General features: G+C 34.1%; 1 protein-coding gene across 4 annotated transcripts; it reads right to left on the bottom strand.

Annotated features, from left to right (window-relative positions):
- Positions 1-2,770: 2,770 nt before the first annotated feature.
- Positions 2,771-25,934, bottom strand: LOC123670666 (BTB/POZ domain-containing protein 9). Of its 4 annotated transcripts, none has more exons than XM_045604186.1 (12): positions 25,776-25,934; positions 25,480-25,644; positions 20,808-20,876; positions 20,688-20,754; positions 17,007-17,263; positions 16,152-16,413; positions 13,267-13,486; positions 12,816-12,975; positions 9,649-9,794; positions 9,492-9,595; positions 7,046-7,260; positions 2,771-3,187 (listed from the first exon to the last, which is right to left on the bottom strand). In XM_045604186.1, exons 2-12 carry the CDS (start codon positions 25,642-25,644, stop codon positions 3,011-3,013), a joined length of 1,842 nt encoding a protein of 613 aa, XP_045460142.1. In that variant the 5' UTR covers positions 25,776-25,934; the 3' UTR covers positions 2,771-3,010. The 4 variants fall into 4 exon arrangements, with proteins under 4 accessions (XP_045460142.1, XP_045460143.1, XP_045460144.1 ...); XM_045604187.1 differs by having other exon boundaries at positions 9,649-9,776; XM_045604188.1 differs by lacking the exons at positions 25,480-25,644; positions 25,776-25,934 and adding an exon at positions 22,567-22,921.
- Positions 25,935-25,944: the final 10 nt, after the last annotated feature.

Raw genomic sequence — 25,944 nt, 5'->3', positions numbered from 1 at the left:
ATGGCTTAGCGTTTGTATGGACTAGTTCGAGTGATTTTGGATTTACTATACGCCTATGTAGTTCCCTTTGAACTTTTAACCAGAAAATTAAAATTATAATTTTTTTCTTTCGCCTTGACAGCTACAAGAGAAGTAATCAAGTATGTATGTAGTTTTTCTACACCTTCAAGCTGTGCAGATAGGTTCGATAGTGGGCAAAATCCGATAAAGAGTTCCGTCAATATAACTCTCCGAAAATTTGTTATACCGATAATTTCAAAACAACGAATTCGATAGAGATTAAATTCCACATGTTGCTATGGATTAGGCGTCCACCTAGAGCGCCAAAATTCAGGGGCGGCATTTAAAATTTCCATTCGTGGAAATTTAAAGTACCGAATGAAAATGTAATTGAGTTAGAAGCGACAGGAAAGAATACTGACAAATTTAACAAAAAACAAAACCATCAAAGGTGTTGCATTATGCATTTTATTCATAAACAGTGGCGTAGCCAGGATTTTGTTTTGGGGGGGCTGAACATCGAACGTATTAGGCGACAGCGGGGGTGGGGGTATGATGGCTGTAGGTTGTATAAAAAAATTAAATTAAATAAGAAAAAAAATTCGGAGATTGAATTGGAGATCAACGTAAATATTAAAAATAGGTGTCCACCTCGGCTTCGTACGTTCTGTCAGGCAACCCAAAATACATCCTTCGAAATGTCAAATTATACTCTATGATTGTTTGATTTTTTCGAAAATATTTTGTTGTATAAACCTTCTCATGACAGAAATGAACATAACAAAAAAGTAATTATGCAATTTGGTGCAGTCGTTTGAACGAGATTATTTCAGCCCCGGAGGCCTCTCCCCAATACCTCCTAGAAAACAGTGTAGTCTAGGAGGTATTGCTCTCCCCTAGTAGCGCTAGTACTCATAAATATCTCATATGACGTGCTATCCCCTTTATAGTTATTACGAGTTATCGACGCTAAAACTCATGCACTTATTAGTTTCAGGAATAATTTTTATTTTCAATTCTCAAATAAAAATGTTTATCGCTCAAAGAAGTGCAAAATATTGGAGAAACGATTATATTTCATACCTGCCACTATCAATTATAAAAAATATTTTGGAATTGTTTAATATATGTAAAATGTCTAATATACGAAAAGAGTGTTATAATATTTTTACTTTTTCAATTTACCTTTGGATTTAAGGATTTTATAATGTTTTCAAGCATTTTTTCGGCACTGAGTAGTACTCCCCTACGATGGAAGTAATGTAGAATAAATGACCTTTAGAAACAGATTTGTAGTTATACCGAAGTGTTACACAAATAGTTTCATCAATAATGACGAAAAATTCAATTTTTAGGACAGGTTTGCAATTATTATTTTTTGTGTTATGGATAACATTTTTGAAAAAGATGCCTTCATGTTTTTCATTCTGCAAAATTGACTTCTGTAGACACTAATGACGTCATGATAATTCAAATCTTATATTTGGATGGATTGGGTCATACCTGTGGGAAAGATCTCAGTTCGTCATTATAAATGACGCATTTTCATCCCTTTACAGGGTAGAATCGGGAGTGCCTCAGGGTTCTCATTTGGGACCACTCCTTTTTATTTTATATGTCAACGATATCTGCAAATGTTTTCATAACATAAATTTCGATCTTTACGCGGATGACATTAAGATGTACTTTGCAGTGAAGGATTCGGGTGATGCCCGGAAGTTTCAGGATGATTTGAACAGATTTGATGAATTTTGTTCCCTACACTATCTGTCCTTGAATGTTAACAAGTGCAAACACATAACATTCACTAAAAACGTCAACATCGTAAGCACTTCTCTATCTCTGAGCAATAAGATTCTGGAGAAAGTGAAAGTAGTCAAGGACTTGGGAATATATCTGGATTCGAAATTATCATTTGAACGCCACATAGATGATATTGTTTCCAGAGCTCTCAGAATGCTCGGTTTCATTCTGAGAATTTCGCGTTCATTTAGAAGTGAGGAAACGCTAATGGTTCTTTACTTTTCGCTTGTTCGCAGTATAGTTGAATATGCAACACCAATTTGGAATCCCTTTTATCACAAATATATTAATCGGATCGAAAGGGTACAAAGAAAGTTCACTAGATCTTATACTGCAGGTTCGGGAATAGACAACTTGAGTGTCCTTATGATGCAAGGTTGAGGTTTTATAGATTGACTACTCTGGAGCAGAGAAGGGTTGTATTCGATCAAACTTTTTTATATCGGATAATGAATGGCCACTTCGATTTCCCTCTCATTAATGAGGTTTATTTGAACACTCGTGCTTTCACCGGACGTCGAAGAGAACTGTTTTATGTCCCAAGAGCGCGCACGTCGTTGTTTTATAACTCCATTTTTTTGAGAATCATGCGGTTTTATAACTGGCACATTTTTTTTATTGACATTTTCCTTATTTCTCAAGTTGCTTTTAGGGAAGAATTATATTTGTATCTATGTAGAAATTACTGAATTGTTTATTTTTGTTTTGATATTGTTGATATGTTTTATCTTATAGTTTATGTTCATTCTCAATTGTAAATATCTTCTTTTTTGTGGTGAATCCTTGTAATTGGGTTATTCTTGTTAGGATTCCTGTTTATGTTAAATAAATAAATATACATTTTTATAGTTCTGAGGTCTCTAATGCGTGAATGAAAAAGCACTCAAATGCTCCTGATGCCAAGTTAGTGCTTTCATATATCTCAGAGGGGGGAAGTTCAGAATTGGTTATCAATAAAATTAAAGAGTAAAACATTATAGAATATATTCAACATATAAATTTACATATATTGCATCAATATAAACAAAAGAAGCAAATCAGTTAATGAATAAACGAATATCCGTAATTCATCTAGTAAAATTGAATATCCTCTCGCTTTAACAGAACAACCAACAACAGAATGCAATAGATTCTTGAATTTTTAGATACTAAAAAATAATTCTTTATTCATTCCACTGAATTCAATACATTTTCTCATATTGTCATTTCAGAATTCAAGAAGTGGTGGTATTTCCTCCTCAGCCTCTGTAGCAGTTTCAGTGGGAGCCAAAACCTCTGGTGTCTGATTTTCTTTTTGAGCTTTCGAAACAGATGGCTTTGAAGACGTAGGGAATATGTTTATTTCTTCTTGGGACGGACATTCTAGGTGAACACAATGGAAGACCTACAAAATAAATTTGACTATATTATCACTGTCAACTTGAATATGCAAGAGTTATCATATCAATTTCTCCAATGAAATTCGAAGCAGACTTAATTCAAGAATGTATCAATAAGAACATCAGCTTTGAATTGTTCAGCATTTGGGCTGTCATAATGAAATATTTATTTTCGGCAACCGTCCGGGAAGTGCTCACTTCCCGGACTAGGCCGGAAAAGAATCATAGAATCCATAGCAACCGAGATAACGGCTGACAGTTCTTATGAAATTAGTTGTCAAAAATTTGCATGTTTTTTGATAGCAATCACAATAAAATATGGAAAGCAGCAGCGATAGTGTTATTCTACATGGTTGCCGAAAAAATATTGTACGCAACACGCCCGAAAATGGTTTTTTTGGACTCACAGACTTCCAGGACTCGCTTACGCTCGTCCTGGAATTTTGTCTATTCCGGAAAAAAACCATTTTCGGGCGTGTTGCGTACAATATTTTTTCGGCAACCATGTAAAATAACACTATCGCTGCTGCTTTCCATATTTTATTGCGATTGCGATCAAAAAACATGCAAATTTTTGACAACTAATTTCATATGAACTGTCAGCCGTTATCTCGGTTACTATGGATTCTATGATTCTTTTCCGGCCTAGTCCGGGAAGTACGTACTTTCCGGACTAGGCCGGGAATTGCTACTTTCTCAGAGAAAAAGCGTCCGGGAAGTGAGCACTTCCCGGACAGTTGCCGAAAAATTACTATTTTGTAAATCATGGGAGTTAGGAAATATGGCGAGTTACATAATAGAATTTCAATCAATAAGAAATGCATGCCGATTTTGCAATCATTTTCAATCAATAAGCAATTTGAGATTTTAAAAATACATAACAAATCCACTGCCACTCTTCGGTGTCATTGAGGCCCTGAAGAAGTATTTCTTTGAAAACGAACCTAGTAATCCTTCAAAAGTTAATTTTATTGTGCTATAATAAGGTTTTTGGTTTTTTTTATTCTGAATGATAAATAAATCCTCTGGAAACGTTTCAGGGAAAGCAAATGTAACCACCCCCTAAAAATTCACAGTTTACTTTTTGGGAAGAATTAAATCCAAAAATCGGTCATAGCTTTTCACGCAATGAAATTTGGTAAAAAAATTAAAATTCTCTAACGCATTGATCTCCTCACGCTGCCAACCAAGGAATCAAATTTTAAGAAATTCATATTTATAGAAAATGACTATACAAAATCATGAAATCTCAAGCATGATATGTCAAGATAGTAATACAAAAAAAAATGTTCACCGCAAAGTCCTAGCCCAATAGATTTGGAGTTATGATTTTTTCAATAGTCCAATTAGAATATATGAGCGTTATAAAACTTAGTTCCATGGAGGCCTCATAGTTCGAATTCGATAGAGGTTGATTTTTTCATTTTATTTTCATTCATTATTATTTTTATTGAAAACCTATTGGATTCAGAGATTTGTGGTGTACAACTTTGCTTCCGCCGATTTGCAATAGATGGCTGAAGCGGTAAGTAGTAGTCGAAATAAATAGATCGCAAATTACATACATTAAGCTTAGGTATTTGTAAACATATCGCCATCGAAATATTAGTCGATTTGTGTCTGCATCATAAAGTTATTCTCGATTAAACATGTCAGCTTACGAGCCAAATTCTCGTCATATGAGGGAGGTTTTAATTTTCTGCTTTGATATGAAGAAAGATGCGGCAGAGGCTCATCGAATGCTCTCAAATACCTATGGTCAGGCCGCTATTAGTGAAAGTACGTGTCGAGAGTGGTTTAAACGTATCAAGAACGGTGATTTTGACTTCGAAGACCAGCATGTCGGTGGAAGAGAGAAGGTTTTCGAAGATGCAGAATCGGAGGCATTACTTAATCAAGACTCATGTCAAACGCAACAAGAATTGGCAGGATCATTGAGAGTGACGCAACAAGCCATTTCAAAACGCTTGAAATTCATGGGAATGATTCAGAAAGAGGAAATTGGGTGCCGTACGAGTTGAAGCCGAGATATGTTGAACGGCGTATGTTTGCTTGTGAACAGCTACTTACAATGCGAAGACAGAAGGGATTTCTGAATCGCATCGTGACTGGAGACAAAAAATGGGTTCATTACGATAATCCCAAGCGCAGAAAATAATGGGGATATCCCAGCCATGCTTCCACGTCGACGGTAAAGCGAATATTCACGGTTCCAAGGTCATGCTCAGTATTTGGGGGGAGCAGCTCGGCTTGGTGTATTATGATTGATATATAGATATCTATTAGTAAGTTATAATAGAATTGTTTTCACAAGTCGAGAAATGAGCATAAACAGATATACAATACAATGGGAATGTATACATAGGTTAAAAAGCAAATAAATATATGAGTTGTTAAAACCGACTAAAAAAATCACAGACGATCGTTATCGAACGCAAATAATGCGTTCGAGCCGAGCATTGAAAGACAAGCGGTCGCAATACAACAAGATACATGACAAAGTGATTCTACAGCATGACAAAACTCGACCCCATGTTGCGAAAGTGGCAGAGACATACTTGGAAACGTTGAAATGGAAAGTTCTACCCCACCTGCCGTATTCTCCACACGTTGCTGCCTCGGCCTATCTAGCATGTTCCGACCAATGGCACACGGCCTAGCTGACCAGCACTTTTGGTCTTATGAAGAAGTAAAAAATTGGATCGATTCAAGATGACCAGTTTTTCTAAACGCGGGATTCGTACACTGCCAGCGATGGACAATACTTTGAATCATAAATGTATAACCAGTTTTTCATAATAAATCACCGAATTTCGGAAAAAACGGCGGAAGCAGAGTTGTACGCCTATACAGGGTGTCCGGGAAAATGTGGGAAATCTCTCGTGTTCAGATAAAACATAAAAAATAAGATAACAAGTTCCCATCATTTATTTTTCCTAGCGCCCTTCCTACGTAAATATGGCCTCCTAAATGGAATCAATTTTATTGGAATAAGTTTCAAACTACTAAATATAATTTAAAGAAACTTCGATAAGATGAACAGTAGTAAGGACCTATTAAAATAATGCCCTCAAATTTAAATTAGCTCTTTTAGTAACCCCTTAATAACTATAAACTATAACGTGCCTTTCTGTGCCAAAACTGCATAGTAAAGAATCTTTGTAATTTTGTCGGATTCAATAACATAAAGTAGAACTTTTTTGTTCCTTGAATAACTTTCGTATCACACTTTGTTGCCGACAAAAAAAAATTGAATTCATGGTTCTTTTTAATAGAAAGAAAAAGATTAATTCCTTTGTTATTTTGTTTTTCGAAAACGGTTTATTTTATCGACGATAAACAAGAGTACCTTTTTTTAGGTTAATGTTTAAACTATCCAAATTTGTTTTTTCTACTCCTTATCTTACAGGTTGTTGAACATGTAAGTATTAAAATGTACAACTTAGTCAACCCCTGGTAAACTAAAAGAGCTAATTTAAATTTAAGGGTAGTATTTTAAGAGCTCCTTACTAATGTCCATCATATCAAATTTTCTTTAAATTATATTAAGTAGTTTGAAATTTATTCCAGTAAAATAGATTTCCAGTTAAAATTTAAAAGGATTTATTTTTTTATGTTTTATCTGACAGCCACAGGATCATGCCAACAAATCCTGCGACTACAGAAGTAATGAAGGTTGAAATTGAATAAGATTAATCATTAACGAAAACTAACGATTTATTAGTTGTTGTCAACTTCTAAAAATTTCTGACACTGAACGCATATGCCAGCAAAGCCGCAGATGCCATTTATAAGATGTGTCGTTCCACATAATACATAACTCAGAACCGAATAATCATGTCATTTCATTAATGCATACGTACCTCATTAGCAGTATTGTTAGTTCCGACTATTTTGATGAAAAGGACAGGCCTAGGAGGGAAGGTGATCACTTGCCAAGATTTACAATTTTCTCGAGTATTATCAACCAAAGTTTCCCAACTCCACACATCAACGGATGTCTCAATGTAATAACTATAACTTCTATCATCACAGTCCCAGAGCAGTAGTCTAAGACTGGATACTACATATGGTTGCCCTTAAAAAGAAATACAACTTAGCATTACAATAACGATTTACACTTTTTTCCCATATGTCCCTCAAATGATGACTCTTATGGCACATTGTGTACCATTAAAATAACTTTTTCCCTCAAAATCTGAGAATGGTTAGTTCAAAGAAATGAACCTGATGAACTGCATTCGTAAGCCTCAAACAAAAGATATTTAACAATTGAATTAATCTTCGAAAAATATATACATAGTAATTTTTGAACGAATAGAACTGAAATGAAAAGTGTAAGAGAGTTGAGAATGAATTAATGTCATTAAATATATAACAGAATGAAGTATTAAAGAATTTGTATTTCACAATAAGTACGAATCCGAAGAAATAATAAATGAAAAGAATGAAACAAATGATGACAAATGATTTCTGTAAGCTGACTGACACTGTTGGCCATCCCACCTTCAGGACTCCCTTCTGTCTCCTGTCTGATATGTATGATCTGAATCATTCGAGAGCTACTCCGCATCTTTCAAGCTCTATGAGAAGCTTGTAAGAACATTTATACCAAAAAAATGTAAAAATTATATGTTAACCTATTTTCAGCAGTCAGTAAATGTATAAAAGAACTCTAATGGGAATGTTACAAATACAAATTTCTTATTGTTGAGCTCACTAAGCTCAACACGTTGTGAGAACTGTCAAAACAGAGGTTTTAGAGGTTAGGTATTTGTTAACCGTTCAGAAAACCACTCTCTGATCACTTTAGGACCTGTGAACGCTCAGTGATCAGATTTGCAACTTCTCTTTCCGCTGAACGCAGCCATTAAGAGAGTCTAGGTTTCGAAGAACTGATAAGAAAGGCTGAGGATAGGGATAGATTTGCCAGAGTGATTGCTGACCTCCACTAGCGGAGAAAGCACTGGAAGAATAATATAAAGAGAGTAAGAACCTGATTCACCACTTGATGATAAGGTCGATCACACCTGAGAAGTGGAATAATGTTTGAAGAAATGTTCATTTGAGGTTAAGATGCTACCAAGGTGTTCGCGCTGAACACTTTGAACATCTACTTCATTACCATTAATCATTTTTTCGCTACATTCTGTAGTTTTTGGTATTGTACCAAATTTCGCTCACCACTTGATTTTTTTTATTTTGATTTCTGTAATAAAAATGAAAATCAAAACATTTCTGAATAGAGAATAAAGTCCAAATGCATACTTCCCATCCGAAAAATTGGGGTTTGTACATGTCTTTCGAAGGGGGTTGAAGGTAGGGTTGACATTTTTACGAAGAAGAATGACTATTTAAAATTAAAATTTTTGCGGTTATCTGAAACAACAATGTCGTTGATCAATTTGACTTGTATCACACAGTATACTGTTGTTTTGGATGAGTTTTCCCAAGTAAATGTATTCAGAACTTCTTTGCTGAATCTTAAATTGTAATTTCTTTCCTCCATCATTTAGCCCTACGTTGGGTGCCAAGTTGTAACGTAATTTGAATCAGGGTCTTCGGAGTTGGTCAAATGGATGAATGAATTCAATATTATTATTGAATTAATCTAATTATTTGGACTTTACGATATATTTCTAAAATAATGATAAATGAGGAAAATAAATTCAACATAAAATTAACATACCTAAAAAAATTACCTGAATCCAACTTCGGTAAACTAAAATTTATCATAATCGGTAATTCTCGTTGGTTCGCTCTTAAGAAATATATCCTCCTTCAAACAAGGGATCTAATAATTCGTCTTATCCACATAGAACTCCGGGAGAATCGTCGATTAGATTCCACAGAAAAAAAAACATAAACCAAATAAAATAAATCAACAATCACGAATTCAATAGTATGTAAGCCTCATTCTAGTCAACAAGACATTCGATCATTTTGAAAAACAGTTCTTCTTCCAGTGATTTTTCCGCTAGTCGAGCGATCACTAAAGCAAACCTATCCCTATCCTCAGCCGTTCTTATCAGTTCTTCGAAACCTAGACCACTCCATGCTCGGATTAATTCTTCCAACCCGTGTGAAACACAATTTTTAAGAATATCTGTTGGATAACTTTTGAAATTGCTCATCCAGGGGTTTTATCAGCAAGTGGTGAAAGAGACGTCAATCCATAACTTACCATTAAGATTTATCTTTGTTTGTATTTCAGTATTTGAATGAAAAATCCATCATTATTAATAATGAACCAAAACATTAATAATGAGATTAATTTCTACGCAAGAATATTTAAAATTAAAAACTTACCCAATTGGACCAGAATACAACCAGAACCCAACTGGTGGCAAGTGTACCCCGAGTCCCAATCATAGTGTTTAGTATCACCATTCAGGAGAGCGTTTCGAGCACGGCTGAAACACGTATTGCGATAATTTACAATAAACTATAAGCACGTCATCCTTACCTCACCCCTTCTATAACAATGGCGCTTTTCTTCAAAGTGGCAACGTTGTAAGTGGGACATATGACACCATCGACCAATTTTGGAATTTCAGGCCTGTAGTAAGCCTCCAAATTTACCAAATGGAAAACCTTCATGGAAAAAACATCCTGTTTGAACCAATGAAGTGTTTTTTGGAAGATTAAAAAATATTTAATAATTTGATGAAAGACCCAAATGAATTTATTCCCAAATGCACGAAAAATGAGGATGTGGGTTAGGAAATAGTATAACAGGTATTTTTTTCTTCGTTCGATAAAGCTAAAAACTGATTTGGATTAGTTAACTGCTCCACAAGAGTTCAAGGCAGAAAACAAATTCACATAAATGTAAAAATTTCCGAATTTATTGGCAAGAGAAAGTCAATATGATTAGCCAATACAAAAAGCTAGTGCGATATCAATTGATCTATTTTGGTTTATATTTTCAATGATAAACATCATTCATGATTTTTCTAGCAAAATGTTGGAAGGCGATTAGATTCCCTTACAATACTTGTTGGATTGGTCATATCCGCAAGAAGAAAGTTATTTAAAAGATGCAGTTGGCTATGATGCAGATAACACCAACGTTATATTAAAAAATGATAACTCCGAAACTAATTGAGCTAGAGTTAAGAAATATTTAATTCAGTAAAATGAAATCACTCTAGGTTTGAAATTTTATGATTCTGACTAGGCAAATTTTGTGAATATAATTTTTTCAAAATTTGAGTCCTTGATTTTTGCTTTATTCGGTTTAACGTAAACTGAATAAATTAAGGGGGATTGAAATATGTCTGTCCTTGAAAAATTTCAAAGTTTTATTATTGCAAATAATAAACCAAATGTTGCACCCATCCAATGGATTTAATAAAATAATCTATGAGCAGAGAAGGATATTGTCTTTTATAAACACGCACAGTTCATGCTCTACTTTATTTTGAATTTTCGTTTTTTCAATGGGTGTTCTGTTTGTTACGATGTTTTTCATTGATGGTTGAAATTTTCATATATGTAATATTATTGATGTCTACATGTTTAAAAATAAATAATAATATAAGGTACGCAACTAAGTTCCCGCTGATGTTTGATGAAAATGCAATTTTATTGTGAAAAAATGGTTACAAATTAATCATTCGAAGTATTGCTTATTGTTAGATAACACTTTTTCCCATCTTTCTGGTATAGCTCGAATACCGTTACCGTATCTGCATCTTTTGAGTCTATCCGCGAATCAAGCCATTTTTTGATGTCTTCATATGAGTAGAACTGCTGATGAGCCAAATCATGTGCCATCGACCAGAGCCATTTGAGGCTCAAATGGCACCTTCTACTCCACCGCCGTATTCCTCAAATTTCGGGCGTTTCCAGAATGGTTTTTACGGGTTTAGCAATGTGAGGCCGAGCGTTTTCATGCTATAGAATCACTTTATTGTGATCATCGCTCAATTGAAGTCGATACCGTTCCTCAGTAATGGTTTCACTCGGTTCCAACAACTCATAATAAATAACACAGACCTGGTACCACAGCATAACCTTCACAGCGATGACGTAGAAGTATGACCGGGAGGTCCCCATGACTTTCTGTTCTTTGGGTAGCTGTAATAGATCTCTTTTTCATCACCCGTCACGATGCGATGAAGAAAACCCTTTTTTTATTGCAACTGAAGCAGTTGTTCACAGGCGAAACAACGACGTTCAACGTCCCTTGACTTCAGTTCATAAGGAACCCAAGTTCCCTGTTTTCGAATCATTATTTCTAACGCATGGAGTCCCTTGTTTGGTAACTTCTAATGCTCAAAAAGCTCTTTTTGCGTTTGGCACGAATCCTCATCGAGGAATATCTCTTATTAAGAGTTTTAGATTTTTTTTGGCCTTCCTTCACAAGGGATCTATTTGGAAGATGCAGGATTCTCCACCATTCATCCAACAGTTCGCGAGGAATGGAAAATTAATGAAGAAGATGGGTTCTCTCGCTCTTGACGACTGAATTGTCGATTCGAGTCTCGATTTCAGTGGTAACGTAGGAGTATTAGAGGAAAAGATGGCGATAAACCGATTTAGGAGGGGGCTTTGTTGGGTTGTTCGCTTGGAGGAACTCACTGATAGGGTTTGGGTTTCTTGGTGGATACTTTGACTAGTTGTATTGTGAGGAGTCAGTTATGTCACTTATGTGAGGATGTTATTTTATTAGGTAGAAAGATACTTTGAATTTGGTTTCAGAAGTGTCACTTATGTGGGGATGTTACTTTATTGGATAGAAAGATACTTTGAATTTGGTTTCATAAGTGTCACTTAAGTGGGGATGTTATTTATTTGGGTTGAAAGATTGAATTTGGTTTCATATATGAAACCAGAAAAAGGTGATTGGAGGGCTTTGAAGATTCACAAAAAAGTTTATGAGGCCAAAACAAAATAACTAATGTGTTAAAACAGTTTGTTTAACATATATTTAGTTCATGACTTTTTGGATTATGTCACAATCGACCATCACTTACTGGTCGAGCAATCTATTGACAAATAGCGGGAACTTACTTGTGCACCTAATAATAATAAAATAATATGGATTCGTCTTAACTGTGTTTTGCAAAAGATAAAAATTTCGGTTGGATTATTTCTTGAATTTTGCAATGCAAATGTTTTTTTGTCATAAGAAAACATGAAACGATACTAATCAATTTTTTTCCAACGAAAAATAATTTTAGGATATTTCAGTTTTCCTGAATATACCTCCAGATCTCCTGGAGAGTATTGATCATAAAAGCAAGAATTTCTGAATAGACAACAAAATTATTGGTTTTATTTGTACATGACTATCTCTCCTACAAAAAATTCATTGAATTCACCACAACAAGAAACAATTACTCATAAATAAATTTGTTCCAACGACGTTATCAATTTTTGTTATCCTTACAGTATGGATCATTATAAATTGAAATTGTATTTGCGCCGTAATAAATAAATAAGTTCATTGATTATACTCCAGGTTATTATCCTGCCGTTGTCCTATAGAATGGAACATGTCAATTGCCCTAGAGCCAAAGTGAAAAATACCATCTATAAAATTCTTCCAAATTGTATTCTTTTTTCTACTAGCTTTGAAGAAGGACCCATATGAAAATCAACCAAAGAAAAACAATTACAACTTACCTTATTAACAGTGTTTTGTGTTCCCACTACCTTTATGTACTGAACTACTCGGCTTTCAAAATATAAATTTTGCCAAGATCGGCACGAGTATCTGCTATAGTCTATTACTTTAACCCAGTCTTTTTGTTCCATGGATACTTCGATATAGTACGAGTAGGATCTGGAATATGCGAAGTTGAAATACATCACAAATATAATGCAAAATAAAATATATTAATATTTCGGGGACCAGGTCAATACCGATTAAATCTTTACTGAATTTACATTTAATATATTTTTTTTCCAGCAAGAAGAAAACTATTGTTGTTGAAAATGATAAACTAAACCAATTTTTTTTGCATTGATATCTGTCTCATAGAAAGGTTTCTCTGAACCAAGAACTTAAAAGTTGGACTTGTAATTCTAACTCCACTGTCTGGTGGCAGTAACCCCTCTTCAACATGTTACTCACCTCAAATCTCTGTCCCATAGAAGCATTTTAATGTGATTAATTATAGATGGAGTTCCAAGTTTGACAATGATACCCGAGTCGCCTGGACCTACTATGGCATGTCTAGTATAACCTCTCTCCATATCATAAGATGTGACGTCACCATCAAGAAGATATTCTCTTAATTCGCCCTCAATGACTTTAGAATCTGAATACTGACTAAGCACATTCTCGTTTATCACTGCATGTTTAATGAAAACATGAAATAAGAGAGAAATATTTTATTGACAAAGATGATACTAGTCAATTGGTGAATAAAAATAAAAGGGAATGTGAATCCTTCAAAAACATTCAAGGCCCCAACAAAGGTATAACAGATTGAAAATAACAAGATGGCAGTGAAAAAGATTATTTGTCATCAATTTTATACATACTTATGTATTGAAAGAAGTAGGTACTTACCTACTTCTTTCAATTATTTATGCTCTACTAATATATTTGCTCGATTCAGTCTTTACTTCATGGAAATTAATTTGATATAAAAAAAAAATCAATTTGGTTCCATTTATTCAGCTTCTTGAAGAAAATATTGATGGATCTGCCTTTTTTAAAACTTATCGATTCAAAATCCCCAAATTTGTACGATTTCTTGGACCTTTAATTTCCACAATTAATCTTCTTATTCATTAAAGCATTGTCTATACACATCAGTTTATATTTATTTTCTCTAAGCCTACAAGGGTACCATATAAGTTACCACATGCTGATTCAAGCAATAACGATGAATACATAGTAACTTTTAAAATCTAGAAGAAATTAACAAAATGTTAACTGTTCAATTGTTACTTTCCTTTTAACGATCTAATGAATATTTCGGTAGAAACCCATATTGTTTTAAAATTTAAAAAAATCATTGAAAAGACCAGAAGGGCATTGCTATTTGCAGAGTTGTGTGGAGGCCGTAGCTTCTGAGCGCTCGCATTCATACTCCAATTCCACTCTTGGAGATCATATAACTGTATGTAGCTTTCGAGGTCTTTCTGTTCGAAAATTATGTATAAGGTCAGCCATAATTGAATTTGAGAACAGATTCATCATTAGCCAGTTAAATCTAATAGTTTGAGACCATTGTTCGCTCAAAATTCGAAAATTACAGATAATGCGACGAAACCATAGCTCAAAAAGTAACATTAATATAAGAACACTTGGTAATAATTGGTATTTCATCTTTATTTTTAGTATACATTTTTTGTTTGGTATCATAACTAAACATTCACTTCTTGGCATTGAAAAGTCGTAAGAGTAACTCAATCTATCAACTCTAACAAAACAGAACATAACTAATTTTTGTATCACATAAAAGGGATGTAATTGATCAAAATTATTTACATTTTGCTGGTAATTAGCATTGGTGAAAGAAAGTTCTTTTTCTAGAAGGCTTGTTGAACAGGGATTAGGAGTAGATAGGTTTTTACCCGAAGTTTTTTTCCACAAAGCATTCCTAGGTTGGTGTTTAACACTCACTTGTCATAGTATAACAAAACAATTGTTATTAAAAATATTTCAATAAAGTAGAACTTTTTGGAGAATACTGTTATTAAGTGAATACCCAAACAATTAAAGATCTGTAGGGGAATATCGATGTGAACGCAAGAAGCAAGTGAGTTTTATTTAGTACAAAATGTTCAGAAGTGCTGTTGTGGACAAAGACTTAGGTGATATACCTAAAATTCTGGTACTAAAAAGTGCGGAAACTTCTGATTAGTTGCCATTAAATCAAGAAAACAAGTAGATATTTTAACACAAATAGCATGAACAAGGAATCCTGACAGATTCTTTTTGACTAAACTTAAAAATTAAATTTAGGGATTTGTGAAAACATGTTGATATTTTGAGGTGTGGTTTTATTCAATTCAATATTTCTGAATTCAAGGTACAATGAAATATTTGAACAGATCATTTCTTCATTGACTTTTCGTAGCCTTGAAATACACTTGAAATATTTCCCTCATGTGAATATCTAATTTTTATAAGGATAATAAGTAACAACAAATATAATTATCATAGAAACCAATCACTTTCTGAAGTTCTATAATTCAGAGTCTAAATAGTCCTGAAGAGAATTTAATAATGCAACTTCTTCCTGATTATCCTGAACTGTATCCGTTTCGAAATCTGAGAGAAGGAATAATCCTACGTACGGAGACCTTGGTTTCGATGGAGGTTCAGATTCTTTTTTCAAATTAAATTTTTCGAACGCGGCGGCCCATTGGCTAAAAGCTTCAGAAACATCTTTTAGTTTCAACCTGCATTAATCAATTTTCAAACACATACATGCTCCAAAAACAAATGAATATACTTAAAAATAACAAAAATAACCCATAAAATATTATAAAAATACACGTATAGAAAACCAATGCAAACAAAGTCAAGCTACAACAAGTTATCCTCAATTTGTGCAATGAATTTTCATCAAGAATCAAATATGTATTATTTTTCAAAATTTTTGAACACAAACAAAAAAAACTGATACCACTCAAAAATATTTTGAGAAATAATATCCTACTGACAAAAAGAGTGAACTTTATAAAACTGCCTCTTTGCTGTATCATGATTAATATCATAATGTAAACAGATGCTTCAATTACAGTATTCCTTATACAACAAAGGTTAAGTTAAAACTATTAAATAGTCATATAATAATTGCATGTCATAGTAATTGATTTATAATGTTCTTTGGTGTTAACTAAATTCAGAATAACCAATAATTAAACTTTTCAATAAACAGGTGACTATGAGTCAAGCTATAAGGGTTGCGTACATTCTGATGAAATAACTTTTGCACTTAAAATGTTGAAGCAATTGTAACAGAATGTATTAATATTAAATAATGATTATCAACTTACGTAATTGTCCTCTATAGGGTAAGCTGCTCAGTCTAACATTTGTTCTTTCTGCAATTGCATCCAACAAGGCATCTGGTTTAACTATGCTAGCAGGTCGCACAACGGACAACAACTGTGTAACTGTCATTAATGGCAATCGAACACATTTTAGAACATTATCTCCAATATCTTCATTAGCTTTGCTCCAATTGAGAACCCCTTGGAATATTTCCACTTCAGGAGCAAAGAAGGAATCCCTTTTGAGCAAATCAATCAGGGAAGACTAAAAAAATAATTTCATAAAAAAATTGCAAATATATACATAGTTAACTAATTCGGAGCTGTCTAGCCCCTATTCTATTCACTTTCAGCATAGAACGAACAGATACTATAGTCTATTCCAATATAAGACGGAGCAATATAAACAAAATAAATGGCATGGTTTGCGCATAGGGTTAGTCTTATTGGTCATAATATATCCAATACCTTGTCCTTACCTAACAGAGTGCTATGATCATACTCGCAACGGAATGTCGAATTGATTATTCGAATCCAACAGTGTCCCAATAGATCACACTAGATGGTAATATAGTTTGTATATATAAAACAATCACTGCATATTCATGGCAAATTTTAAGTTAATGTATCATCATAACCCCTCATTTAGATTACAGTGACTCAATAAACCACAGTGGCGACACACTTTGTCTGAATTTGGTTATAAAATAATAGTTGCGATGTTGATGCGAAATATCGTGAAAAAATTGATACAATGCATACAAAATTGAACAGGCGCGCATAAGTTTCTTACTTTACATGCTATTCTCATTTTTTCATGTCCAATTCCAATGTTTCAATATGATAATTATATCTCACCTGTGACAGCTGAAGGAAAGATTCATGAGCCAAAATCTTTGAAGCATGTCTATCCATGAAATTATGACATACTTTAACAAGATTGCCAAGTCCATAAACCTGCGCCGTGTCAAGGACAGCGCATACATTACGCAGAGAGAGGAGTTGCTGCAGAACATCACAAATAGCCGACTCTAGTTCCACAAAACCATACTGGTTGGCTAAGCCCAGGGTGTCCAGAATTATTTCCTCTTTGAGTGTCATCAGATACATGTGGCCTAAAAATACAAACAGAAATAAATTAAAAATTTTGCGATCGGTGGATACCATTGTTTTTAATCTGTAGATTCTATTCATTTTTTTTTAGCGTATCCTCCTAATGACAAAAAATAAGGTTATACTGATGTTATGGTACGCCCATAGTGCTAGTGTTATTCAAATTAAAATGGATAAGTCGGGCATAGATAAAAAAAAATTATATTTATATTTAAGGGAGGGGGGGTTAATTACGCCGTGACCTTTAGGTTCATTCTGCACCCTTTTGGAGCTGTTCTCGTCATTAGTCGTCGTAGTCTACAGCTCGCCCTCCAATTCCAGAGTTCTAATGAACTCCAGTATCTGGTTAGTTCCTCGGTTCTACAAGTCTCTTGCCCAAGGCTGGTTTTAGAGTCACGCTGACCGTCGGCGCTGACAGGCCAATATGTATGATTACTTATGAAGCGTTTTAGAATAACGCCGACGGCTCAGCGCTGATCACCGTCAGCGCTGTACGCTGTACGCGTACGCGCAACGCGTCGGCGCCGCGCCGACGCGCTACCGAGCTCAGTTATCGTTACTGTGTTACGTAAAACGCACGCACTGACGGGGACAGTCAACGCAACAATGAATCGCGATATTGATACTGGTCGTGTGATTAAAGTTGTGGTTGGGCATGACTGTACCTCACGACAGTCACGACGTGCAGCGTGACTCTGAAACGAGTTGCTACGAGCTGAGAGCTACGCGCGTAGGCTTCAGCGCTGACGGTCAGCGTGACTCTAAAACCAGCCCAAAGCATTCATTGCTTGACTAGCGATGGCGAAGCGTTCTATCACCAGGTGATTCGGAGTTTCTTCCTGCTCCTCGTAGAATCTGCACTAGTCGCTTTCTGCTAGACTCATTCCCATGGGGTGCTTCCTAAGGCGGAAGTGCCCTGCAAGAAATCCAGTGAGGAGGTGTAACTTATTCTTGCTGAGATTCAGATCTTCTTAGACCTTGCAGTATCAAACAAACTTTTTGGAATGATCCAACTCAGGAAAATTCCGCCTGAGTGTTTTTTTTTTGGTTTTCTCCTCCTCCTAAAAATCTTTCTTGTAGGTATATTTGCCTATACCACAGAAAGGTTCTGGGAACCTGAAACCAATGAAAGTTTGAGCTCCTTTTCTGGCAAGTGTGTTGGCCCCTTGATTTCTTTCAATTTCCAAGTGAACAGGATCACAGACTAAAGAGACCTTGTTATTCTTGCCTATTTCATGGAGTGTCCATCAGCACTTCAATACATTTTAGAATCGATGATATGTGAGCTTAAAGCTTTGATTGTGGCCTGACTGTCAGAATATGTCGCTTTTCACAATTCTTACCAGGTTCATTTCCACACACCTTTCGATTGCAAGTATCTCTGCCTGAAAGACACATATACAATGGTTTAGCGATAGTGAGCATCTGGTACCGGCCCTGAATACTTTTGCGCTAGAGGTTTCATCTGAAAAACACGGGAAAAGCGCCTGAGGACACATGTCGCTTCTGTTAAGAAGCCACTGAATAGCTGAATACTTGCTATGGGAATGTGAAGCTGTTCACCGGAAAAGGCTACAACACCTTGTCTCTTGGTTTTCAATGCCGGTACAAGTGATGGATGTAGCCCCCAGAAAGGTGATAAAGTTCATAGAGATACTATGGCCGGACTGGTTAACAGCGCAGGAATGCACATTAGATCTTCAGATCAAGGTGCATACGAGGTCGGATGATCTTTCGACCCACACCCCTCTTATTTGTTCTAGTGCCAATCCCTGCCGTAGTTTTAGAACCATCTTTGTACCATTTGATGTTATTCTTTTTGAAATCTGGAATTGTGGAAAGCGATATACAGCTCGCCTTCCAGTTCCAGAGTCCGAATGAATTCAAGTATGGCATCAAGGGGGCTACTTCTTCAGTTCTACAAGTTTCTTGTCCAAAACAGATTTTGCGTTGGCTAGTGATGGCGAGGCATTCCTTCACCAGGTGATCCGGATTTTCTTCCTTCTTCCTACAGAATCTGTACTCGTCATTTTCTGCTGGACTAATTGTCATGAGGGGTTTCCTGAGGCGACAATGCCCTGTAATTCCTCACAGGGGAGTTAGGAGGTTTAGTATATTCTTGCTAAGATCCAGATACTTCTTGGATCTCTCAATGTTAAAAGTTTTGAAGAAACCCAAGAAAATTCCGCCAGAGTGTTTCTCTTTTGCTTCTCTCCTTTTTCTGAAACTCTTTCTTGTAATACATTTGCCTATACCACAGAAAGGAGTTTGTGCTCCTTTTCTGACAAGTGTATTGGCTCATTCATTCCCTTAAATTTCCTAGTGGCCGGGAACCCAGACTAAAAAGACCTTGTTATTCTTGCCTATTTCATTGAGTTTTCTTTGGCACACAAATATGTACTATCTTATAATCGATGATATGTGAACTCAGTGCTTTGATTGCAGCCCGACTATCAACATGTATCGCTCTATGACATTTCTTCTAGTTTCTTGCTGGGTTAATTTCCACAAATCCTTCTGTTGTAAGTATCTCTGCCTGAAAGATACTTAGACAGCGGCCTAACGATAATGAGCATCTGGTGCTAGTCCCGAATACTCCAGCGGCAGTCCCCATCGTGGTTTCAGCTCCATCTGTGAACCATTTAATGGGATTTCTTTTGAGAACTGGGATTGTGGACTCCCTTTCCTAACCATCTTTTCTACTTATCATCGTAGTGAAGGTTATCTCGATGCTAGTTTGCTTTATCATCTCGTCACTGGGAAGCTGATGGCACGTAGTTTATCAGAGAGCACCTGGCTCTCTGATTTCAAATTCCCTCAATGGCTAATCAATGTATCACAAGATGAAGATAGATTAGCCAATGAAGCATTTCTGATTAATTGTGAGTGATGAATTTATGAAAATCTTAAATTCTAATGTTGTTCTATGAAGATGAAACTTTTTTTAATTGATATTCGATTTTGTTCTAAATACTCTTTAATGCCTTTTTCCCCATGCATAAATATTCATAAGACTTTTTGGGTTGGGCCTTTTTGACGGCATAATTTCGTGGATGTGGGTTGTTCTTACATGTTTAAGTTTTATTATCTTTTATAACACAATAGATCTTCAACCGTAGCAAGACGTAGTTTCGCGGTTTGACACGATACGCACTCTGGACATATCTTAACACAACTACCGCCCACAATGCCTTCTGTTTTTAAATCTCGATGTTCGCACGCACACCTTTATAAAATAGAAGGATGCAGAAAGGAAATGAAAGTAAACCTTTCAATTTTGAGTTGCTACACACCCCCTCCCATATTTTGAACGATTCGTTCAAACTACGTAGTTTTCTTTCTTCTGCGAAATCATTTCCAAATTTTTTTGTGTTTGTGAAAAATTAATAACACAATTAAAATACTGATTGAAACTATGATTGTTACCTGTATAGATATACTTCAGCAAAATTTTGAATGCCTTCAAGGGGGCATCTGAGAGTACAATTTCCGACTGGAAAAAGAGGTGTTAAGTGTTTGCTAATATTAAAACTCAACAAATATTACCTGGTTTGTTTCCTTCAATCCTCCATAAAGTAATGCTCTGAAATACTCGCTTCTAGAGGCTAAAATGACCTGTAATTCAATAAAAAAAAAATAGTTTCAGAAAGATATTGAAAAAAATAACCTGAAATAGGATCAATGCCAAATATTTAATGAAAAATTAAAATCTGTACAACACATAAATCTTCATGGGAGATTTATATGATAATATTGTGGATATCAAAATAAACAATTATAGGTAAATAATAGATAAGATATATTTATTGCCATCGGAAAAAGGCTTAAATGTACTTAAATTTTGGGTGTCCAGACAAATGAATGCACTCTCATTTCACTAAACTATGGAATTATGAATATGGAAATAGAGACTCTGGAAAGGATTGATGAAGAATACGTTTTAAGTTCAAAAGTGAACAATTTCAATAAAACAAGTTTTTATTATTATTATGGGTAGTTTGACTACCAATTAATTCAATTTAATTGGTGGTAAAACTTAGAAATAATAAAAACTTGTATTAATCATGATCAACTACCAAATAGTAACGGCTGAAACAGTTCAATTTTAATAAAGTTGAATGTTTGCATAGCTTTTACAACAACTATTCATTTTTACTTTGAATTTTTGTAAAGTTTTTTATAGAATACAATTAGTATAAATCTATGCGAGACAATTTTTCAATAAAAGGGGCTTGGCAATTGGAGAACAACTTCGTGAAAGAGGATTTTTAGCAGGTTATTGTATATGTATTGATAGCTTGTCTATTGAGTTCTGTTTATATTATGGCTCGTTATGTTGGAAAATCATTAGTAAGTGGTATTAAATTGGTTCGAAAAATGGAATTGACGAAGTATTTTTTTATTATTTTCAAATTTTTCGTTATTAATAATATATACAAATCCCCTAATACTCTTTGGCTTAGAAACATTGATATGATTTTTCCCAATTCATTGTGGCGATTTCAATTGTCCTCATTGAATGTGGTAAACTATAACATTTATAACTCCTTTCTGGTTCTTTGCTTTTTTTTTTTTTTTTTTTATATATAGTTTATATATATATTTATGTATTTTTTAATTTAACTTTTAATATATGTGTTGTCAACTTCTGGTGAAAAAAAAATTAAAGGATTTGGTTTGGATGAAGATGAAACCCTTCAATATAAATGTCAGCTTATTTTGTAAACAAATACACAAACCAATCACTACACCTAAACGGACACACATAGTTTTTGCTGAGGTTTTTATCTGTGCTCTTGTATCATAAGTTGAAATGTATGATCTATGCCAATACTGAGATTTATTGACACATGCTTAATTGTTTGAAGTTAACAATTTTTTGTATTGATACTTCTCAAAAGAGTATAATAACCACTCATGTACTTTCTTATAAGAACACAAGTAATTCCACAATTTGTGAATTTATTAAATCAAAATTATTCTCAAAAATTCAAATCACTATGGTCACAATAATGTTTTATCTCGACGTATTGATAGTGTTAAAAGTTTAAGAATTTTTTATCAAGTCTGTTGCAATTTTCAATGTAGATTCACTGCTACGACCTTTTCTTAAAATCAATTTGGACTTCACTTGATATTAAAATAGATCTATATATTTATTGGGTACTAACATAAAAAGATCAATAACTTGATGTAGACATTTGAAGTTGTTCCAAAAAATATATACACAAAATGAAATCAAACTACTGAATTAATAAGGCTACTTCAATATTCTTGACACCTTTTCAAAGTAACCTACTCCTACCTTTTAGAATTGTCTCACTGTGAATTTGTCAGTGAATCATAGACGCTTATACAGAATCATTTTTAACCGCGGAACTTCCTGAGACTAAGCAGAACAAAGGGATAGAAACACTGATTCACGGACACAAAACAAATCATGTAAGGAATAAATAACGTATTTTTATCCAGATCCTGCCAGGCATGTATGATACTTCTTAGAAACTTCTCAGATTTCGAAAAACAAGTAATGTTGAGTTATGTATAGGATTCGTAAATGTGTTCTCAAGACACAGCACTGTATATTTTTTAGTCAACAGTGAAATTTGGTGGTTTGGTCATATGTAAATATAAATTATAATGAGATGCGAATTAAATCCGTTTACCGCAATTATCCACGGACAATTAAGAAATGTAGGAAAAAGATAATATAATTGATAATTATATAAACCAATGTTTTTTGTTTTCCTAACTCTTGCTGAAAGTAAATAAGACGAGCGATATTTTGAAGCAAAATGACTCATTGTTTTTGATAGGGATACAAGAGTTTGAACAGAAAATGGGAAAATACGAACAAACAAGTCATAAACAGATTTCTTATCACTGGGACGTCAAGAGCCAGTGATAAGTGTAGGCAAAACAAGCTAGTAGCAAGCACGTTTTAAAGCTGACTTTCCACCGATTACGCTAGTTGAATTGCCGAACAGAACTTATCTGATAGGGAGAGAAAATGTTAGAATTGAAGCTATCATACTCATGCGAAATAAAGGAAAAAACTTTAATGTAAACAAATCGGAGTAACGAAAGGATTAGGAACTGTGAAAGAGATATTGAAACCTTTCAGAATATTTCAATACTGCCTGTATTTGGATTTTTTCGATATTCTGCTCGAATTTTCTATGGAAAATTTTGAACGAATTTTGAATATTTTCAATATACAGAATCTCATCCTGATCAGATTTGTTGTCACGGAAATATTAGGTATTTCTTTTGAATTTTTGATGTGATCAGCTTGAAATTTTGAACAAAGGTTGAAAATGTTATTTCAAGTGGACACTCAAAATCTCAACTCCGTCGGTTTCGTGGTCAGCGAAATATTGGGTAATTTTTTTTGATATGCTTGAATTTTGTATGGTTCTGGTTAAGCAATCAACATATAATTTTGCAAGAAGCTTGAAATTTATAAGTTACATTCAAATAGAACCCTTAATGAAGTTAATAGCGGCATTCGAGATCCGAAATACTCAGATATTTCAAGTATCTAGGTCTTTTTGTTTGGGATACCTAATTAGTGAGTCGAACCTTATAGTTTGAGACCATTCTTGACTCAAAATTCGACAATTGCAGACATCGTGACGAAATGATATGACGCTCAAAAAGAAAGAAAAAGAGAATATGAAATTTTTGATTAACTTTTTCAAAGAATATAAGAAGAGTTATCTGATGGGGCATGTGAATATGAATTGACGCTCTACATTTATTAATGTTTTTTTTTGTGAAACAGAAACATCACAGCCATCTAAATCTGAAAAAAATGCAGAGATGAATCCTACTTATAAAATAATATTTACAATAAAGAAAACATATAAGTACCAAATGGTTCTCCTAACGTTCCCTAGTTTTGAACTTCTGAAATAAGGGATAGAAAACATTCAACAAATCAAACGAATTAAAGCATCAAAAAGTTTGACAAAGTTGTGGGATATTTGATTGAAGGAATTTCTCAATGCAGGCAATGAATATTACCACTGGTAATGCACAAACAAAAATTCCTCCCGTTACATTTTCCGAATCATAGTAGTCAAAGATACTTTTGAGAAGTATCTAGTTACAAGAGAAGTTACTTCATAAAAGAGTATCTGAAGTTACTTTGGTTATTGCTACTGTTTTTAAAAAGTAATTTGAATATTTGGCTCGAGTTACTTTTAAGACCTTTGCTAAGACACTTTTTAGTTCCTCAATAAATTAAGTGGTGTGTGTTACATAATATGTAACAGGTAAGATATGTAAGACACTTTTTTAAATTACAAGAAACAGTTACTCTCTGAAAGTATCTAAGATATTAGTTTTTTTTGACAAAAAATAGGAGGACCTAAGGTACATAACTCATATAAGGTAAAGTAACTGAGATACTTTTTTCTGACACATCTGCCTCTGCTCGAAGATAGTATTTTCATTAGTCAGCCTCATCGCATATTATTTATCTTGCATAAAAATATTGAATTGTTCCTAATTTGGGAGCAAAAATAATTAGATATTATTATTTATCTACAAACCCTGAGTAATCAAATATCTTGTCAATACATTCAGCTCACAATTAATTATGTAGATATTGGTAGGTACAAAATTAATTTTATAAACAAAGAATCAAGATATTCCATATGTTATTCTTAAATAAAACTTTAGAAGGAATAAAAAAGCATCCATTTTCGGTCTAATCCAAGGGTGACTTTTCATATCGGATGTGAATATAGATTGCTTACGAGCTTTCCAATAGCGCCCTTCTCACTTCAGATCAACATAAATACAAATTATGTTTATTTATACAGCAGAATCAAGAGAATAATCATGTGGCTAACTTATTAACCATATATTGCAATGAATCGCAGAATATTGTATTTCATTTCCAGCCAAATAAATCACTGTTACTTCATATTCGCTCTAAGCAGTCTACTACTTGGTATAATTCAAAGTAAATCTTATTATTGCCAAATTAACCGGTTTATCTATTAAACTAATGAAGGACTGATCGATGTTTGCCTCTCATAAAATTTCAAATTTCATCTGGAAATGCATAATTGGAAATCTAGGAAAGAATTTGTTATAATAGTTTTTTTATGAAAAAATGTGTATCGAAGTACTGTGTTTACTATGTACAGCTCAATATTTTTGGTATCGACATCATAATGATGGTTATTCATGCGATAGATGGGCTTACCTTGTGAGCATGGAGCCTCTGTCCCTCTACTATCAGAATTACATCGGAGTACTCATGGCTCATGCACAGTGCTGATAAATTTTCTGATAATTGTGTTAAATGTTCAATATCACCAAGCCTCGGATTTGAGCTATCCGAATTCTGGAGGTATTTTTGGCTACTCATCTTTTCATCCCAAAACAGAAAAAAAATATTTATATAGATACTTCAATTGCCGATTTCACAAAAAATTATAAGAATTAAATTAATTCAAGAAGAAATAATCATATAGATATTGAATTCAAAGGGGTACTTACATTATTGAGAGAATATCCAGATGTCAAAATAAATAAAAGATTGCGAATTTAAAAAAACATAACTAATAAATAATTTTACTCCTGTGAAACTTCTTCAAGTGAAGCGTCCGTCATTTTCTGCAGATGATTTTGACATAACAGCGATTTTTACGTCAACGGAAGAAAACAT

The sequence above is a fragment of the Harmonia axyridis genome, chromosome 1, assembly GCF_914767665.1.
Source record: "Harmonia axyridis chromosome 1, icHarAxyr1.1, whole genome shotgun sequence".
In the NCBI taxonomy this organism is placed as follows: domain Eukaryota; kingdom Metazoa; phylum Arthropoda; class Insecta; order Coleoptera; family Coccinellidae; genus Harmonia; species Harmonia axyridis.
Note: the sequence above shows the minus strand (reverse complement) of the source record. Positions and strands in the feature narration are given on the sequence as shown.